Source organism: Citrus clementina, unplaced genomic scaffold (genome assembly GCF_000493195.1).
Source record: "Citrus clementina cultivar Clemenules unplaced genomic scaffold, Citrus_clementina_v1.0 scaffold_1, whole genome shotgun sequence".
Lineage (NCBI taxonomy): Eukaryota > Viridiplantae > Streptophyta > Magnoliopsida > Sapindales > Rutaceae > Citrus > Citrus x clementina.
The window spans coordinates 27,228,522-27,248,532 of NW_006263303.1; the positions used below are offsets into that span (position 1 = coordinate 27,228,522).

General features: G+C 35.8%; 4 protein-coding genes across 4 annotated transcripts; 2 read left to right on the forward strand and 2 right to left on the reverse strand.

Moving 5' to 3' along the window:
- Positions 1 to 270: 270 nt before the first annotated feature.
- LOC18055641 ((DL)-glycerol-3-phosphatase 2) lies at positions 271 to 3,037 on the reverse strand. Its single transcript, XM_006453310.2, has 6 exons — positions 2,860 to 3,037; positions 2,217 to 2,441; positions 1,474 to 1,534; positions 1,156 to 1,303; positions 928 to 1,007; positions 271 to 681 (listed from the first exon to the last, which is right to left on the reverse strand). The coding sequence occupies exons 1-6, from the start codon at positions 2,924 to 2,926 to the stop codon at positions 549 to 551; spliced, it is 714 nt and encodes a 237-aa protein (XP_006453373.1). The 5' UTR covers positions 2,927 to 3,037; the 3' UTR covers positions 271 to 548.
- Positions 3,038 to 5,479: 2,442 nt separating this feature from the next.
- On the forward strand, positions 5,480 to 6,274 carry LOC18055642. Its single transcript, XM_006453311.2, has one exon. It carries the CDS (start codon positions 5,480 to 5,482, stop codon positions 6,272 to 6,274), a length of 795 nt encoding a protein of 264 aa, XP_006453374.2.
- Positions 6,275 to 8,473: 2,199 nt separating this feature from the next.
- LOC18055643 (uncharacterized protein DDB_G0271670) lies at positions 8,474 to 9,313 on the forward strand. Its single transcript, XM_006453312.1, has one exon. The coding sequence runs from the start codon at positions 8,474 to 8,476 to the stop codon at positions 9,311 to 9,313; it is 840 nt and encodes a 279-aa protein (XP_006453375.1).
- Positions 9,314 to 15,298: 5,985 nt separating this feature from the next.
- Positions 15,299 to 17,600, reverse strand: LOC18055644. Its single transcript, XM_024178549.1, has one exon. It carries the CDS (start codon positions 17,455 to 17,457, stop codon positions 15,520 to 15,522), a length of 1,938 nt encoding a protein of 645 aa, XP_024034317.1. The 5' UTR covers positions 17,458 to 17,600; the 3' UTR covers positions 15,299 to 15,519.
- Between the last annotated feature and the right edge of the window lie 2,411 nt (positions 17,601 to 20,011).

The window sequence follows — 20,011 nt, forward strand, 5'->3', positions numbered from 1 at the left end:
TCATTCTCTGCCGTCATGGGTCTGGTCCCTTGGTCCTTTCACTACTTTCAATGGAATGAACTGTTCATTTGATAATAAGTAATAACAGCTAAAATAGCTTTCAACATGGTAAAAATGCTTTTCACTTGGGAAGTTCTTTTACTTAAAAGTGCTTTTACAGGGAACATTCACATATTCAAGTGTTTAGAAGTACCCCTGGAAAAAATTTCCCATAGTCATCTACACTGCACAATGAAATTTTAAACGAGGATAAAAGAGGTAACAGCAAACTTGAAAAGAATTTGTCTTCACTCACTGAATTCCTGGGTGCCTTTTACATTCTTCTTATTTCAAAATATTTCAGTTCCTACATTCTACTCATTTGCATATCAAATCAGCTTTCTAGGAACTGGGTTCTTGCAACAATAGGCAATCAGATCAGAAGTTCAAATGAAAGAGTGATATCCTTGACAAGAATATTAATAAAGAATAGCCTTCAAATATCAAGAATCGATGGAAATGACTCAGTACTCAGGTCGATGCCATGATAATTTCATGAATATGAAAATCTAGTTTAGTGCATCTTCAAATGGCGGCAAACCCCAATCCTTTGGGTTGAAATCTAATAATGAGCTCAATAGTTGGTCTGCATTAGAATGATAAGAGCTATCCAGCCTTGGATCTGGAACCATTACTACAGACCTGCAAGGTAGATGGAAGCTTTCATCATAATTAACATCATAATCAATGCCACATTACTCAATTGTTGCTTTCTCTTGTTCTCAAAACTTATATGTTTGAGTTGTAAAGTAAATTTCGCATCTACTTCCAAAATGCATTATGCCTCAAAAGAAATTTTTTTCCAACACAACTTGAGGCATATTGTTGAGAATATAAAATTGTCAGTATTCAGACAATCAAAACTGAACATGTGGAAGAATTGCTTACATCCCAGCATTCTTAGCCGCAAGTACTCCTGAAGGGGCATCTTCAAACACGAGAATTTTTTGTGAATCTATTGGCCCACCCTGTTTACGCACAAATTGTCATGAGCAGCAGCGTCAACCAAACTAATGAACTGGAACTGACAAAATGCTTTACAAAGATTTCAGGAAATGCTACTGATGCAAGTAATGCAACTCAAAGCATAGAAAAGCATCAATAAGATGGTTATACCTCAAATCTTTTGGCAGCTGCTAGGAATATGTCTGGGGATGGCTTGCCTTGTTTAACTTCTGGATCGTCCCCACGAACAACATGATGCATCAATGAGAAAAGTTCACGATGTTTTTGTGTCTTCAATTCAAAATGACGCGCGAGAGAACTACAAAACACATTTGAAGATAAATAGGTCACATTAAGATCCTTAAGTTAGAGCAAATTTTCCAGTAAGCACTGGAAGGTAGAGAAAACTTCATAGGTAGATGAGCTTTAGATTTCTCAGTGAATGAAACAATACCACAACAAGAGCAGAGAGTATGGGAGAGGTCTTACCCAGTTGCCACACACATTGGTATTCCTTTGGCGTGGAGATGTCTGATCAAATGGCTAGCCCCTACAACAGGAAACAATTAAACAATTAACTATCATTTGATATGCAACTAATTCTAAATGCCAAGAAAACTGATGTATACATATAAAAGTTTTCTAATTGGTTCCCCTAGTACGGATGTGTATCTGCATCAAATTCGTGTTTGTGTGATAAGATATGGAAGACTATGAGGTTTGTTCACATACAAGTGTCTGAAGGAAGCCATCAATACTTTGACCTATTTCAGGATCCTTCACATGTTACCTTCTGGTTCGCCCATGGACAGACAGATAAATTTTTAAGTTAATCGAGACTTCACATTTCAAGCCCCATGTGATCTTAGTTGACACAAAGTTCCAGCAAAGTTGTCTAAGACTTTCAAATTTTGAGCTTTATCAGAAACCATAAACAACAAATAGTGATACCAGTAAGAATGAATTTATAATTGGTAGCAATTGATTAATCTATTTTGAGAAATAATGCAACAAGGAATGGTATGGGTAACGCTGCTGACAGAGCAAACTTTCTTCTCAGACGATCAACACAAATGGATGAAAAGTTGGGGTCGTTAACTTTATTGAGATTGGATGCAGTAACCAATTCGTCATGAATACAGACAGAATTGAGAACTTCATCCTCAACTCTGCAACAATAACATTTCCCTAAAAAGCGGTACTAACCTACGTGATATCACAATAACTAATACCTGGCATGAGCTCACTCGTTGGGAACAAGGTCTGCAGGGTCTCTTCTCTTTGTACAAGAAAGTCCTCAGCCGAAAGTTTGTCACTGATCCCAGTCTCTTCAACAAAGACTTGAGCAGCTTCTACAGCTTTCTTCCCCATCATTTTTGCCTTAAGACTCCAATCAAAAGTTTTGTTGTATCTGGCAAGTATGAGTTCCTGAACTTCAGTATAGAACTTCTCTGTATCTGCAGTCATCAGCAGGAGAAAGACCGTCAGATGTACAAAGCAAGATATTAATATCAATAAGAACTAACATAACAAGCATTGCAATCGAAGCAAATTAAATCAATGACTAAATATTAGATGAAACATTTATGTCATTGAAAAAGACCACACGTACGGAATTGTCCAACAGCCAGATTTCTGATTGAACAAAACTGAATATTTGTGTATCGAAGCTTTGAATTATAAGTAAAGCTACTTACATTGTCAAATTAAATGACTTAAAGAATCCATAATGCAAGAGGTTTAGTTGCATTTGGAAATTTCAGACCCACCAAATAAATCATCACACAATATAAGATAAGATCTGAACTCAACTCAGACTTACTTATGACATGAACATGAAAGAATAATTGAGCGTGTTCGATGAAATTAAATTACCGAGTAAGAGACCGTCCATGTCGAAGATGACGTGAGTGATTGGCTTCTTGTTCGAACCAGCCGCCATTCAGATTTGGGTTTTGTTCTCTGCGTAAATAAATATTTGATGAGAAGCGGACAAAAACCACAAAAAAGATTCTTTTATAGAATGATGATCGTTTTGCCAGACCAAAGCCAGTGGATTCCGGCGGTTTATATATATAACGTTTAAGTTCCTTAATTATAGATAAAATACATGTGTTGAGACAATTAACATATCTTTGTTCTCTTGGGCCGGTCCATTGGCAAAGTTTAGCTCTAGTGAAGCCCACTTGGTTGGAACGGGGTTACTTTTAGGAGGGGTTGAGAATCAATAGCCTTACCTTCGTTAAGATTACGGAAAAAGACAAAATATTATAGTAGAATTAATTAAATTTTAAACGTACTTTTTAATAATAAAAGTAGATAATTTATTACTTCATTGTCCAAAATTATTTTGATTTTATTGAAAAAAACTAATTATATTGTAAACCAAGATTTAAAGATGGGAGGGTTCATAATTTATAGGTGTAAACATATTTAAAATTAGTTAAATACATAACTGTCCTGTTATGTAGTTCATCCAAAAACAGAAGTGTGATTGGGGGAAAATAAAATAAAAAAAAATGTGTAGGGCTTTATAAGGATTTTGGAGGGGGTGTGAAAAGCATTACTCTTTTAGGAGGCTTATTCCAAAACTAGTGTTTGAGATTCAAGACAAACAACAACAAGACAGATCAGTATGAACAGAATAGGACCGTAACAGCAAGACAGAACACAACGATATAAAAATCTAACTGAAGCTTCGTAACTGTTCAACTGAATTGGTTTTGTCAATATATTCATTGTGTCTATCGACATGGATAAAATGTTAATTAGTCGTTATCATATGTTCATTAAGGTTTTGAGTGATCTACTTGTAAGTATTGTATCAAACTAAATTCGTTATTCAGATTCTGTTATATCAGTTGGGGTCGTTAACCTCAAAGCCATCTCGTTGATTAACGAAATTAAACTAACAACAGTACATAGCGGCTGGTAAATTTATAGGTTGCCGTAGATATTTGCTAAGGAGAGCACGCATATCCAATTTTTTTTATTCTTGAAAAGGAATACGGATCGTCTCCTCATTCTCGAACTTCGATGTTTTCTTGTACTTTTGATGTTGAGATCAAAGTCACTAAAAAGCGCAGTATTGCTGATGTTGCCATGTTTATTATTTTAATATATATATATAAAATTAAGTTTTTAGATCAAACCTTAACATTAATATTTGAAGTCGAGTATAATTTTTTGATTGTGAGAAATTTTTGAATATTTTAAAGTAGATCATATGCATTGCATTCAAAGGATAGTAGATCATATGCATTACTAACGTGGCCGAATGAGACACGGCCTTCCTCTCGAAGCACCACCAAAACGACATTGGATAGCGACCAAATCTTCGGCGTTAATTTGGTAATAATTAAAACCTATTTCACACTATCAATGGCTAGTCTCTAAATCATCTGTTTTTGCCGTTCTGACCTTTGATACATCGTTGATCTTTCTTTAGACAATGCCCTTGCTCTGTTCCTTCTAGATGTCTTGCTTCTCTTCGGACTCTTCTCTCTTCACATCATTGTCTTCTAGAAGTCAACGAAATCGCGATCAATAAATACTAATAATAACAGTACGTAAAAATCTAAATATTATTATTCAATAACATCACTTTGCGCGGATGCTGGGCAATTGGACAAAAAATTCAAACGAGAAGAAGTTGTAGTTGGAACGAAACGACGTAAACCCAATAAACTCTCCCCACATTTGTGCTTTTCTCTTCACTTCCTTTTTTTTCTAATAATTAAAAATAAAAATTGTGATCATAGCCACCGTCTTATTTATATATACTAATATCCATTTGCGTTATATCACGTTTAATTAAGTGTACACTTGCTTTGTTCAATACACACACACACACACGCTTGACAACATGTTAGATAATTATATATTATTACGAACTATTCTTAGTACAAATATGTAGATATAATATATTTTTATAAAAAATATGGACATATTGTATTTAGTTACGAGTGACAAGTAATTAATAACTATAATAAATACGAATTATTAATAGAAGACCTGAAAAAACTGCATTAGAGTTTGTAGTTTTTTGTTATTATTAACTAGTCTAATTTTGCACCTAATGTATATAAAACCCATTAGATAATTATGAGATTGGATAAGCTGCATGCATAATGTATATGGGGATGATCATGATATATAGGAATGGTCTTAGTCTTGATTTCCATTAAACTTTATCTCTTATTTAACGTATAGGTTTGTGCACATAAAATATCTTCCCTATTTAAACAATATTGATATTTATTGAGGACAAAACAATTTTTCTTTTCAAGAAAAAAAGAGTCCATCCCGCCCCCCCCCCCCCCCCCCCCCCCCCCCCCCCCTTCTAGGCTTTCTTCGGTGTATAAATATAAAGCGTTCCCATAGCTTTCTGTAAGACTCGAGTCGAGATACATCTTGCCTAACACTAGAAAAAAGTGAGCTTTAAATTTGTTAAAATTATAGTCTAATTCCCTTAATCATTCTAGTTTCTACAAATATGAGTTTTGATTTCGAGTCTTTCCCCGAAAAGATGCAAGACAATTATAATTACACAGAAAATGAGCTTCAAGACGGTGCCGAGGAAGTAGAGGACGTGCTCTCTCTTTCCGAGCTTCCTCTTGACAGCAACGACTTCGAAGAAATGACAAGGAGCCAGCCGGAGCCTCAATATGATGACCAGGTCTTCGAGTTTGTGAGCGTCGACCACCCCAGCTTTGAAATGTCCCCTGCTGAAGATATTATCTTCTGTGGAAATAAACTCACACCTTCTTCTTCTTCTTCATTTGATGATTCGCCAAAACACCAACAAACAAAAATTGCATCCAATATTTATGAACGAAAAAAACAACACCGACGATCGGAGTCTCTCTCAGAGTTCGGAAGCTATGCAACTCGTTGTTCACAGAATCGTGAGGTCTTGACGATGAGGACCAGCCGTTCACTTGACGATCAAAAAATGGGTCGTTTTAGTAACTCAAAAGCGTCAACTGATTCGGCTGATAAAAGGCCTGCTGGGAAGCCAAGCCCAAGATGGTACTTTCCCATGTTTGGAATTTCCAAGTTTCCGCCGCAGATGGACCTCAGAGACATTAAAAGCCGACAGGTTCGCCGGGCTACTGCATCCGTGATGTTGGATGCCCAACGTAATTTCCCGGCTAACCGGAGCTCCAGCAAGGGTTCATCCTCCTCCTCCTCATCTTCTTCTTCTTCTTCTTGGAAGTTCATTAAAGCGTTAAGCTGCAAGGATCATGCTAATGTTGCTGTAACTTTATCGCTGGGTCAAGTGATGTGAGAGTCATTACTTGCTTCTCTGCATGCATGTGTTCGTACATAAATAATGTCTTTGCACAAATATGTTAGCATAGTCTTCTTTATTACGAGGGGTAACTAGTTAGACTCACTTCATCCCCCCTTAGCTAGGTGTATCTTTTTGTTTTCGTTATTAATAAATTTCTCGAGTACCTTCGAGACTTATTAAAAAAAAAAAAAAAGGAAAAAAAAAATCTCTCTCATAGTTTTGAATCCAGAGTAATATTGGTGCTAATTTGTAAATGGCACGTTACTTGCATACGAATATACGCTGGAGTTGGAACCGTAACCCCACTAAAATCATTTTCCAACACTTTATTTTCGTGTTAATGCTATATTTCCATTATCTTTTCCTATTTCTTGTTTGATGATTTGGCTGTTCATTTTTATGAGGACGCAATGGTTAAGTAATTCTATGAAAACCTACACTTCAATAGACGATGGCACATCAGTGAATATAATCATCTAGCGCATACATTAATAGTAAAACCTCAATAAATTCAAATTAATTGGCACTTTCAGGACCAATAAAACAATATTAACGGCGAGTCCACCCTCGCAGGCCAGGCTGCGCTCATATGCAAACGTCACGAAATCATATTGGCCCAGCATGTGGTCACGCTTATCTCTATTCAAGCCCACTTGTTCGGATTGTTTTATTTATGCGAACTCCGAAGTTGGATTACGTATGCATGCCTAGATGGTGTTGTTTTGTTATTCGACAGACATGATTAGTTTAGATCTCCTTGGGAGTTAGGAACGTGGGAATGTAAAATCAAGGTGACATTCATGAAAAGATTCGCATCTAAACTTCGTTATAAAAATTCTTCTTTGTCGTTTTGTGGTCGATCGGTAAATTCGAGGCTCGTCCTCGTTAATTAACTTTTCTTTTTTTTTTTGGAGCTCGTTAACAACCTTCTAGGTTGCAGTAACTTCAAACTAATTAAACTACAATGCTCACAAAATTGAAGTTACTGCCAATTAAGATACTTTAATACCCTCCATTTTGGTACTTGGCTAATCGTCATTTCTCTTTGTCCCGATGAATTAGGGTGAATACCCACCATGCCTGCTATGCAACCATTGGTGGTGTCATATAATTAAATTGATAATTTTTTTTTTGAAAAAGAAAACAAAAAAAATGAGGCTAGTGTAAATCTTTACTTAGCTGGCGTACCCGAATAAAAAATGACCATTAGTAACCACCGAAACGACGGACAGAGGCTAGTTTCCAAAACTTTTGCCGAAAGGATGTTAATTAAAATGGACATAAAATCCACTTTTCACCATTAATACCAAGTCACCAAATCCTCTTTATGCCGTTTTGATGACAATCTCTCTCTCTCTCTCTCTCTAGACAATAAATTATTTCTATCCTTGTTTTGCACTTACTAGAACTCGACAAAATTTAGCAGAGAATTAAAAGTAATTAAATTAAAATAAACAATGTCCATACAATTAATAACTCTGCATGGACTTTGGACATGTGGCCTCCAAACAATCTAAGTGGTTGGGAGGAAACTACTTGATTCCAATAAGCGCTCCACATTTGTCTCTTTCTCTACACCTCTCTATTTCCTTATAATTAAAAAACAAAAAGAAATGTAATTATAGCCCTCATATATATTAGTGTAAGAATGTCCTATCACGTGACAATATCATCACATACACGCATTGGCACATATACACTTGACAATACTATTGTGGTAAATTAATTATATATCAAATTATAAATATCATTTCAAATAAATTTAAAATCATCTTAAATATATTCGAACCCCTTTTTTTAAATATAAAATCTACAAAATTGTATTAAATGAAAAAAGTATACGATAAATATTAGTTATGACTTTTATAACAAATTATTTATTTATCTCGTATTTAAGTCATGTGTGTATATACATACATACATACATACATACATACCTACCTGTCCAATTAAATATTCTCAACCTAGAGAAAAAATAAATAAATAAATGAAAAAGCTTCCCCACTCAATTTAGACTTGATATATATAATCGTAATCGTATGTCCATCCAAATAGCTTTATTTAAGCATATAAATTGCCTTGAGACCTACTTATGCTTATTCAAAAGATCCAGCGTTGTTAAAAAAAGAATTAGCCCACCAATTACCCTTTCAACAAATGTGCTTCCATTTCCAGTGTTTCTCCGAAAACAAAATGGAAGACAGCAATAACAGCGGTAGAAATTTTCACGGCGCTGCCGAGGAAGAAGCAGAGGAGGCCCTCTCTCTTTGCGACCTTCCTCTCGACGAAGAAGATAACGCCGCCAACAACAACTCCCAGGAAATAGCAACGAGCCAGAGCCAGAGGCACACTCCGCGATCATCGTCAACGGAGGCACAAGATCAATTCTTTGAGTTTCTTAGCGGCGACTTCAGCTCTGAGATGTGCCCCGCAGAGGATATCATCTTCTGCGGGAAGCTCATATCTTCAACGCCACAGCCTGATCCGCCTTCACGAGTTTTATCGAATGAAGCTAAAACAAAAGGGATTTTACACCGTCGATCGGAGTCCCTCTCAGACTTAGATAGCTATGCAACTACTCCTCGTTCTAATAGTACCAAGAATAATTACCAATTCTTGAGAATCAGCCGTTCCCTTGACTACCAAAGGCTCCGTCGTTTCGGCAGCTCCAAAACATCGTCTGATTTGGATATCGAGAGAAGCGCTTCCGTTAAAAGCGTGGGGAAATCTGATAACAATAAGAGAGCTTCATCGAAGCCAAAATGGTACTTTCCCCTCCTTGGAATCGTGAAATTTCCGCCGGAGATGGACATAAGAGACATTAGAAGCCGGCAGTTTCGCCGGAGTTCGTCCGTGATGTTCCCATCATTGGATGCCGAAGGTAACTTCCCGGCTAACCGGAGCACCGGCAGCAAGAGTTCATCATCTTCTTCTTCTTCCTCCTCTTCTTCTTGGAAATTCATTAAAGCGTTAAGCTGCAGCGACCATGCCAGTGTTGCTGTAACGGCGTCGCTTTGCGTTTCGCACGCTTGAGGAGGATCATCACGTGCCATGCATACATATTTCAGTATTTTGGTCGAAATTGCACATAGAGTCGGCTTTCGTTGCATGGGAGGGATATTTTGGTCATTTCAGTATAAAGTGTATGGCTTTTGTTTGTACGCGTGGGTAAAATTATCATAAGACTTTACGTAGAAGGGATGATAATATACAGTGATGGAACATGGATGATGATGCATTCGTGCTCTCTTCCTCTCCAGTCTCTCTCAGTAGTAATTGAGAACGAAGGTTTTTTTATTTTTTATTTTTTTTGGTTTGTTACGCGGGGCCATAGAAATCAATGATAATCACGTCACGAGACTCCCGACAATGATATAATATCAGAAATTTATAATACACAGCTCATTGCTTTAATTTTTTTTTATTGAATTTTTGTGATTAAATTTAGAAATTTGCTCTTCCTTGCTTGGTTTTTTGCTATTGTTTTTATATGGGAGTTGGAGGTTGAATTGCATATACTTTATTTACAACTAAAAATATTGGTTATACTTTATTGTATTATCAATATCTCAACTCCTATCCAAAAGAACAAAAAAAATGATTAATATCTCAACTGATATAATAGTTTGATTAAAGATAGATTTATATTAGAAAAAGAAATGAAGTTGCTAATATTATTTCTCTTGACACAATATATATTAGGGAGGAGCATTTATCTTCAAAATGTTAATATTTAGCCAGTGACTTCATTTTTTTTTTTCTTTTGGGAAAAAAAATGGAAGTCCGCTACTTTTATAAAATAACCCTAATTTTAGGGCTATTCACAAATTTCTCTATGTTGTTCCACGTCGTGAACATGTTCTCATCAAATTAATGATACAGCCATTTTTTCTTTTGGATGCATCGACTCTTTTACTTTTTTTTTATAAGCCCGTCTCAAAAATTCCCAATTAGTCACCATTTTTTCACCTTAAAATATTAATGGAATTGACATTGTTATATTCTAGTGCTTGAACAAGAACTTTAGTGCTTGCCGAATGGATTCATGGGATTTGCTCACATAAAATCCTAATCTTTTGACAGCGATTTATTAACGTAAGAAGATACAAATTAATTCAAACTATGCTGCCATGGGTACGGTATTATTATTATTATTATTATTACAGTGCTTGATTAATTAATATAAAATACTATTGGAAGATCGATCGGCGTGATTGACACATGTAAAATTTTATTATGCTACGTTATTTAAATTATATGCTCTTAGTTTGTTATGGTACAACTTAACTAACTTTTAACTATGTTGCCGGCTCTCAATTAGATGACATCAAAGTTAATTTCAACTCTCTTGTTTATATATGAAGATTATGACTAATTAATTAATTTCTAGAAGCAGGGAATATGTTATACGAAAGATAATATAACAATAACAATACGTGTGTGGATGTTGAGACTTTGACAATCTTCGCACACGTATATATATGATACTGATTTTTGAACAAATACAAATTGAACCTAGTTAATTAAGATTGTTAATGTCTAGACATTTACATTCACGAGTCTTAGTCTTAAATGCACTTAGTTGATTAAAACCAGGAGTTTGTTTCAGTATCTGTGTAGTTTCCAAGTACATACGTTTGTCTTCACGTCAGACAAATTACTAAGCTAGAGTTAATCATTTAATTAGTATTTTAAATTAATCTTGTACTCATTTAAGGATGAGGTAAAGGTGGCGGACAAAGTGAATTCCAAGCAATCGAGGGGAAAGGGTCAGTGCCATAATTGCTAGTTTGCTAATTGCTATGACAATATTTCACTATAGGAGGAGTAATTTGCAGGCTACCCTTTACCAACCTCGTTCCAATCCTTTTACTCCATTTTCGTTTTCTATGATGTTAGGGAGATTATTAACACTTTTTACCTTGCGATTTAAGTTTCTTTTCAAATGAACTTTTTGTTATTAACATTAAAAACATTGAGATAAAAAACACATTGCTGAATGATAATTAAACGTGATACTTTAACATAGAATTTTAATTCATATAAATGTCAAATTTTCATTTAATATCAATTTATATGTTAAAACGTCGTATTTAGCAAACAGCTATCTAAGAACCGATCGAAATTATGATAGCTTGGGCATATTCACTAAATTCTAACTTGGATTTATCTTGCATCGATATCCACTTATTCAATTAAAGCTTCCATGCGACCTTTCAAGGGAGAAGGAAAAAAAAGAAAAAAAAAAGTTCCCATGCGAAATAATACAATCTAATTTGTGAAGTAAAGTATGGATGATGCATTGTTGTTTCATTTACTAAATCATTATATTATTATGATGTTGTCAACAATGATAATGCCGGGGAATTATAGCATTGATAATGGAAATGACTTACAAAAACCTTAATAAACGTAGAGAGTAAATCTTGAGGTGGCAAAGTTTTAAAGCAGTCAAGGCATTTGATTTGAAATGAATGATTTTTATTTTTTTTTGGGTTTCCATGATACAATTTAAGCCGGTGAGAAAGACTTAAGTGAAAACAAGTGTATCATTATTCATCTAATAATATTTTAATACACATATTACTTTTAAAATTGACCAACTATATTAGTAATTAGAAGCAAAGCCAAAAGTTGAGTACCATAATGAAAAAGAACGTAAATTTATAAAGATCAAATCTTAAAAATGAACATCTAAATAGGGGATCATAATGAAGAAGAGAACTCATAGAGACCAAATATTGAAAAGATATCTCCATTACCAAAATGTACATAATGACTCTTATTATATTTGCAATTGATTTCTATGGAGTGATTATGATCCATCCCATACAGTGTATATATAATTTTATTAGATCATTTAGATTGTCCCATATAAAATTTTCACTTAGCCCCTCCACGTTTTGAGTAGAAGACGCGATATAATAATATAGAAGGCATTTAAATAAGATAACAAGAAGTCTCTAATGAAAATAGCTAGAGTGGGTTGAGGCCCTCTATCGCGCGATACCGGCTTCATACTGCCTTCCTTTGACCAATTTTTAAGTCCCCAATTTCCAAGCACATGATTCATGTTTCTAATGGCCAATTTGTAATATTAAACCCACATAATTGGAATTTCACTTCTGGACGTTCCATCTTCAAATGTTCTCCAGGCTGCTATTAAAATATATATTTTGTAGACCATAATTGAATCAACTAATACGAAACTCTAATAATCAAGAAAAATCTAACTTATTTGAAGGTTCTATTCACCTTCCCGGACGGCTTGACAATTACATTTCTGGACCAAAATTATTAATTGTAAGGACTTGGCTAGATATCATATTTAGAAATTATTTGCATGTTGTACGAATTCAAGAGTGGACTATTAGGTAGTAAATTTCCAAAGGGAACTAAAAAAAACGCTGAGTTCTCTGTCAACACTCAAGACTATGAAATTTGTAAACTACAGTTTGATTCTTCTTAGAAGGCGAGCCATGTTTGATGCTTATCTTGTCTCAATCTGCATTAACTATTGACCCATCTTGTGGGAATTGTTGATGTAGTGTATAATTAAAATTATGACTTTCGGAATGAAGTTTCTGTGTTTGAAAAGGAAAGGTGGTAATTTTCAATCTTTTATGGTGGAATTGTTCATAACATAATAAATGATGCAGCATATTTATAATCCAACCTCTTCTTTGTTGCTTCGCTTTTCAGTTTCTTTCCATTTTGCTGAAATCTTCAAGATAGCTCCAAACTTGACTGCCAATAGTACCACCATTCGAGAAACTCAAATGAACCAAGGTGTTTTATTTTTATTTTTTTGGGGTGAATTAAAAACAATTTTCAGTAATGAAATATTATAAAAGTGCATGTTTTTTCAAATTATTTCTAAAAATTTTAAATTTATTTTTATATATTGAGTCGCTTATGACATTACAATAGAAGCTCATATACCTTAAGGTTAACATCAACTTGAACACATCTCAAGTTAAGGTAAATTTGCAAATACTGGAATATATGAAAAAGCTGTTTTACAAGTAACAACAAAAAACTCGTGCAATTTTACATGCATGGAAGTATTTAAGGACCGATGCTACCTGGGCACGCCCTGTACACAAACACAAGCTTCAGTGTCTTGCCACTTGGCACTAAATGACAAAAACAAGACTCCATTTCGAAGCACACCATTGAAACCCTCATCTAATTGGAATCCAAATGCCAGTAATCCATTGAAATGCAACATTTCATCACACATTTTCATCTGCACGCAGCACAACCAAGTTCTTCAATATGAGAGTAAAAAATCTTTCACATTCTAGTCCCAAGCACATGCCAGTCCTAATTCCTCTTATTTTTACCACCTATTGGATACAAACCGAGGCCATCACTAAGTTTGGCTCTGTGCTCACTGGAAAAATATAACAATGAAGAAAGGCATCAGAGTTGATTATCATACACACCCAGGTGCCTGATTAAGCCACCGGAAACAGTTCTGCAGTGTAGGACTCACAAGCAGAATCATATAAAAGGAATAAAGTTTAAATGTTCTGGATTTCCCAGTTCTCTTGCTGATCTATTGGAGAGGGAACACTGCACAAGAGTACTAAAGACATGGCAGCCCAACAATATCACTCTATCTAACCATGTAGGCGAGACTTCATTGTCACTAATGTAAGCACATTCCTGGTACTACATAAAGTTTATTCCGTGTCCCAACATGGTTGGGTATAATTGAACTTTCAGAAGTCCTAAATGAGTGTATATCCTTGAGAAACTCTTGCTGGACTTAAGGTTTAACAATATAGGTAAAAAAATTTAAAAAAAGGAAAAATAGAATGAGAAGAAGAAGAAAGTTCCCAGAATAAGAAGCTAAGAATCAGCAGGATAAAAGAAAATCCATTACAAGCATATTCGTTTATAAGAAGCTCAAAAAATTCAAAACATCATAAAGTATATAGGTCATGCAAAGTTACATTTCAATAATATTTTGTTGAATCCCAAGGCAATATTTATCCAAATTCCTAGGAAAAAATTCCTAGGAAAGTAGGAGCTTTAAGTAATTAGTGCCTACATTTTTTTATATGAAACTCAATAAAAATGTATTAATGGAGAAAAATCAAAATAGAGAGTGGACCAGTTGTCCACTAAGCAAATTTTTTGTACTATACAAAAATATACCACAAATTAGTGCCTACATTTTAAGAAATCTGTTTAGTTGATCAAAACTTAAACACACAGCCTCGTACAAGAAGAAATGCAATCTATGTTGGGGCAAAAAGTTTCAAGGAGCCACACAACCCTAGACACTTGAGAACTTGCCTCAGCATTTCTCCCTCCTTTCCTCCATGCGATCTAGTTCACAAATTTAGCATCTCAAATGTTATATTCAGAACTCCAAAATTGAAATTGTGTAAATCCTTGGGTCCACAAAATACACTTAAATGCAAGAAAAATGAATTTCATATTTAACCAAAAGAATCTAAAACCACTAAACACAGTAGCAAGCTACTGAATCTTGGAACCGTCATTATAGCATTTGTTACAAATAATCAACCATGAGACCTTGGAAAGTAGAAGAGACTTTGCATAACCTCAACCAACTACACCTAGAAAGTAGAAGAGACTCTGCATAACTTTAACCGGCTACACCAGAGAATTAAATTCTCTGCAATCAAAGAACTCCTTGCTGAATCTTAGTTATCTCCTCAGCAAAGCATCCCAATCTCATAAAAGCATTTTTCAGGTTTATGGCTTCAATAGATTTGAATAATTAGTCTCAAGACTGCTCCATTACGAACATTATGCAACATTCAATTTCAACTTAAATTGCCATCTAGACAGCATATGATCATAAGTCATTCGGCAACCATTTACTTGATCCAGATATTTGGAGTCCTTAGATACATGCAATAGTCAATCATCAACACTGGTACTCAAGTAACAAGATCATTTTGCAGCACACATTAACTTAATAACATGTATGTATGTAGCAAAATGCACCAACTAAAATTGAAATCATAAACTTCAACATAGAGAACAACATATACAATCCATTAATGAAGAACATGAACTGATTACAAAAAGAGACATTGTTTCACATAAATGTTGATCTAAATTACAGGCTCAGCGTCAAAAAAGGCTACAAGTAAAACCCAAATCACATACTCACTTGACGTCCCCTCACAGACAAGAAAAATACAAATAGAAAATGAAAACCAACAGTTGCTAAGCAGAAGCCACCTAATCACAAATTAATTGCATATATAAACCCCACTCTCATACTTGTGACCAACCTCATAAAAGTCCGTCTTACCTTCAGTAGCAGGCCGTAGACAGACCCCAGATAATGATAGCATTCCTTGTGAAGCAAATTTCACATGGCAGACAACGTCAATCTCTTCCCCACCATCTTCCTCACTTGAATCCACGGGCATCCTCACTCTCAATTTTCCAGGAGCACCCTTTACAGGTATCTCTGGCACAATCCATTTCAATTCTCTATCAGACCTATTCAACACAGCTTTAGGCGAAACCTTCAACAATGTAGGATCAACCGGGAGTTTCAAGGAAAATGTTACATCATTTAACGGCATGGGCAAATCAGGGTTGGAAACATATTGTACCATCACAGAAAGCAAAGTTCCACTATGTCTTTTAATCAACCGAACTCTTAAAGGCAATGGCGTTAACCTAGGAAGCAAACTATACCTCAAAATGGGAATAGGTTCATCAGAAGGAGCTGTTCTCACATGAAACATGCCATCACCTAAACTACTAACTTTTGAACTCTGCACAGCAAATCTCTTAACAGCACTTGTACCCTCCACCCTAAATGAAAATTCAGTATCTTTATCATCCCCTGAGGTTTTCTTAGGCATTGTTCTCAAATAAACGGCACCCATCAACCCTACTCTAGCAAGCAATGATTCCCTAAACTCTGCATTAACTTGCTCAACAATATACATCTCAGGACCCTTCATTTCTGTCCTTTTCACGAGATTATCGAGTGGAGTACCTGCACCATCCTTTGATGAAGGGGCCGGAGCATCAGGCCCTGTTTGCAACAATTCAAGTCCACTAAGACCTTCCTTTTTCGCAATCTTTTTGGGACCAACGAACTCAGAAGCATCCAATCCTCCACCCCAGGCATCACTAAACCCTTCAAAAGTCTCCTCCATAGTAGCCTGGTCATTACTAAACTCAATTCCACCATACTCACCTTCAAAACCCTCAACATTAATGTGCGTCGACTGAGTAGCCTCAGCCGGAGGCAATGTGGTAACTTCAATTCCCGCCAACGCCACCGTTAAATCATTGCTTGAATCCTTATTCTTCTTAAAACCACCCACCAATTCCGGCTCCTTATTTATAGCTTCGCTTGCTGCAAACGGGTCTTTCTCGGTAGGTGATTCCTCTGACTTCTCTTGCTCTTTATCTTGCTCGGCTGCCGTTTGTACAACAAGCGTCGCTGCCACCTCATCACCTGCTGCCAGCGTCTCAGCTGGAACCTCAAATGTCGCGTGAGAGAAAGAATCAACAGCGGCTTGATGCTCAATCGAATGAATTTCAAGTGAATTCCACTGATCCGCTCCACGAATCTTGGCCTCCGTATCCAAAGCAGAGTGAACCATCTTCGCAATCCCGTCTCCGTGCATCGAACCCAACATTGCCGCCAAGCGAATACTACTGACGCCACGTAGGACGATATCGAGCGCCATGTAAATTTCGGCGTACTTACGGTTGAGTTTCTCAGGAGTGACGTCAACGCCGCGGCACGCCGTTACGATGACGCTAACGGCTTGGTTAACGATGTTGATGCACTCGAAGACATTGATGGAGTTATCGTGATCGGCGTTGGTGATGCCGAGGACGTAGATGGAGTTGACGAGTCGGTAGACGACGCGATAGCGGGACTCGACACCGACTATGAGCTGGCCGCTTGAGGCGGCGAGGGGGTCGTCACCGAGGGAGGCGATGGATTCGAGGGCGCTTTCCGAATCGGCGGAGATGTTGGCAGGGGATTGATGTTGGGGGTTGGGGTTGAGGCGTTTGGTGGCGGCGAAGACTTCGCGGGTTTGGCGGAAGGCGGAGAGGGCGGCAAGCGCTCGGGTCGGCGGGAACCATTCTCGGGTTTGGAGGAGGATATCGGATCCGTTTACGGGTTGTAGCGAGAGTGCTAGGCACGACATTTCGGATCGGATCGGATCTAACGAGTGAGCTATAGTAAATAACAAGTTTATAGGTAGTGACCGAGGTGTGATAGCAACATTGCGCAGCGATGGTATGGAGGAATTTGATTTGATCTTTTTTCTGGTTGCAGAAATGAATCGAGATCGAGAGAGACAGCGAGCGAGGCTGCTGATGACTGGCGCTGAGGGAGTGGCTATGGGCCGAAACTCAAATTGATGGGCTTCTAGTTTGGATCTCGGAAAAAAAAAATCTTTTAGATCCAATATAAACTATTGGATTTGAAATAGATTGAGTATATCAGGTGAGCGACGGGCCACATATCAAGACTCTCAAATTCTCAATGAACCCATGACATTAGCCCGTATCCAATTGGTAGTTTTATATTTCTCTTGCACGGCATAACAGCATGCTTCTTCCCTTACGTAAAAAAGCAATAGACACATATATACATACGGAATTCAAACAGGCAAAATCATAAACGACACTGCGCGAGAGTCTTGAATTAACATAAGCATACTATAGCTTATAAAAATAAATAAATTAATTAAATTAATTCTGATGAACTTAAATTATATCATAAACATTTACTGGCTAAACAGTCTACATAGGGATGGTAATGGGGAGGGGAGGGGAGGGACCAATCTCCCTGTACCCATCCCCGATATTTTGCGTATGTCCTTGTCCCTGTTAAAATTATTTAAGAGAATCTCCATCCCCTCCCCGAATAATAACAGGGGATCCCCGAGTGTCTCCGATCCCCGAATAACTAATACATTTTTTTATTTTCGATTTTGAGTTAATCATATTAAAATAAAAAATTCAAATAAAAGTAAAGTTCGAAATATATCTTACATTAATATCCATTACAAAAGTCACATACATTAAATTAGTAAGTAACGCAGCATGCAAGGGATACAAACTATCATGAACAAATTAATAGCCTAATACAAAATTGTTACAAATAAAATCAAATTTAGATTCAAAATTAACTTTTCAATGGTGGTGTGGGCACTTTATAAATTTGAATTATTCACTTTACAACACAATAGTTAAGTCGTAGCAAATCAATAACAAATATTAGATTAGATTAGATATTAAAATTGTGATTTGCTGTAGGCAATTATAACATCTAAAAATAAATAAAAAATAAATTTAAGTTTAAAATATTTCATGAATATTAAAATTAAAACAAAAGTTTTAACCTAATAGAATCTATCCGGTCTTTTTAATGTCCTAAATAAAAATTTAGGACTTTAATTAGTTAATTACGCCTAAAAGTTTAATAATATAAATATTTTGATTTTTTTTTATTTTTACCAATACTTATAATTTTATAATTCAAATTTTATTATTTTTTAATTTTATAATTCAAATTTTATAATTTTTTAATTTTATAATTCAAATTTTATAATTTTATAATTTTATAATTCAAATTTTATTATTTTTTTACTAGTAATTTTAAAAAATAAAAATTAAAATGGGGAAATGGGTAGGAGATTGGGATTCCACCTCATCCTCGTCCCCTCCCCGAATAAGAAATTGGGTAAAAAAATTTACCTATTACTTTCCCGAATAAGAAATTGAATATAAAATTATCCTCATACCCTCCCCGAATGGGGAAAATCTTCGAGAGTACCCGTCCCCGTGGGGATTTTTGCCATCCCTAAGTCTACATGAATTATTCAATTAATGAAACTGTATTTTTCAATGGACTAGCCAATGTTGTGAATATACCTATCCACCAATTGAGGTTTCTTTCTATAATGTGTTTTACACTTGCTCTTTCAAAGGTTGTATCACTATCACACACCACACGTGATATTAAAATTTAATTTTACCATAATCATGATGTTCGTAAAACCATTATGTGTGGATGTCACAAGAAAATAACAGTAATGACGTACGTATATGAAATCAAATGATTTTTATTGCTATTTTTCCAATCGCCGTTTTTCTAGGCTGTAATATATATGTCTCTCAGTTTCGGAAATATGTTAATGCCCCAAATTTCCTGGTTCTTGCAAATTTGAAAGTCTGCATGTTTTGACCAAAGTTTATTCAAAAATCAATGCAGTGAAGATGAAACCAAAATGATCATAAAAAGCCTCCCCGTTAATGACTCAAGAGATACCAAGTACAAGTCTATAACCCCGGTTGTTCCCAGTTCTAACTTTGAATACAAACATACAAATACAAAAGCGAAGCATATGCCTGCGTTTTTTTTTTTTTAACCTTACTTTCCGTTCTTTTGACTTTTATGTTTTTGTGACTGAACCTTACTTCTTCTAGATTTCTTGATTGGTTTCTGGTTCTTCTTCATTGTGTCTTTCATTGGAATTGTAATGTCCAGCAGCAGCAGCACCTCTTCCAACTCATGTTAGTCAAGACTCAGGATGTTCGAAATCACAATCTTCATAGCAATTTTCCTTGTCAATGAAATCCAATTTAACTAACTTCTACCATCAGAAGCCAAGCAAATAACCTAAATCACGAGTCACCACCAACTCCCACTATGTATGGCCTACAGTATTTAAAGCCACATAATAGCATCAG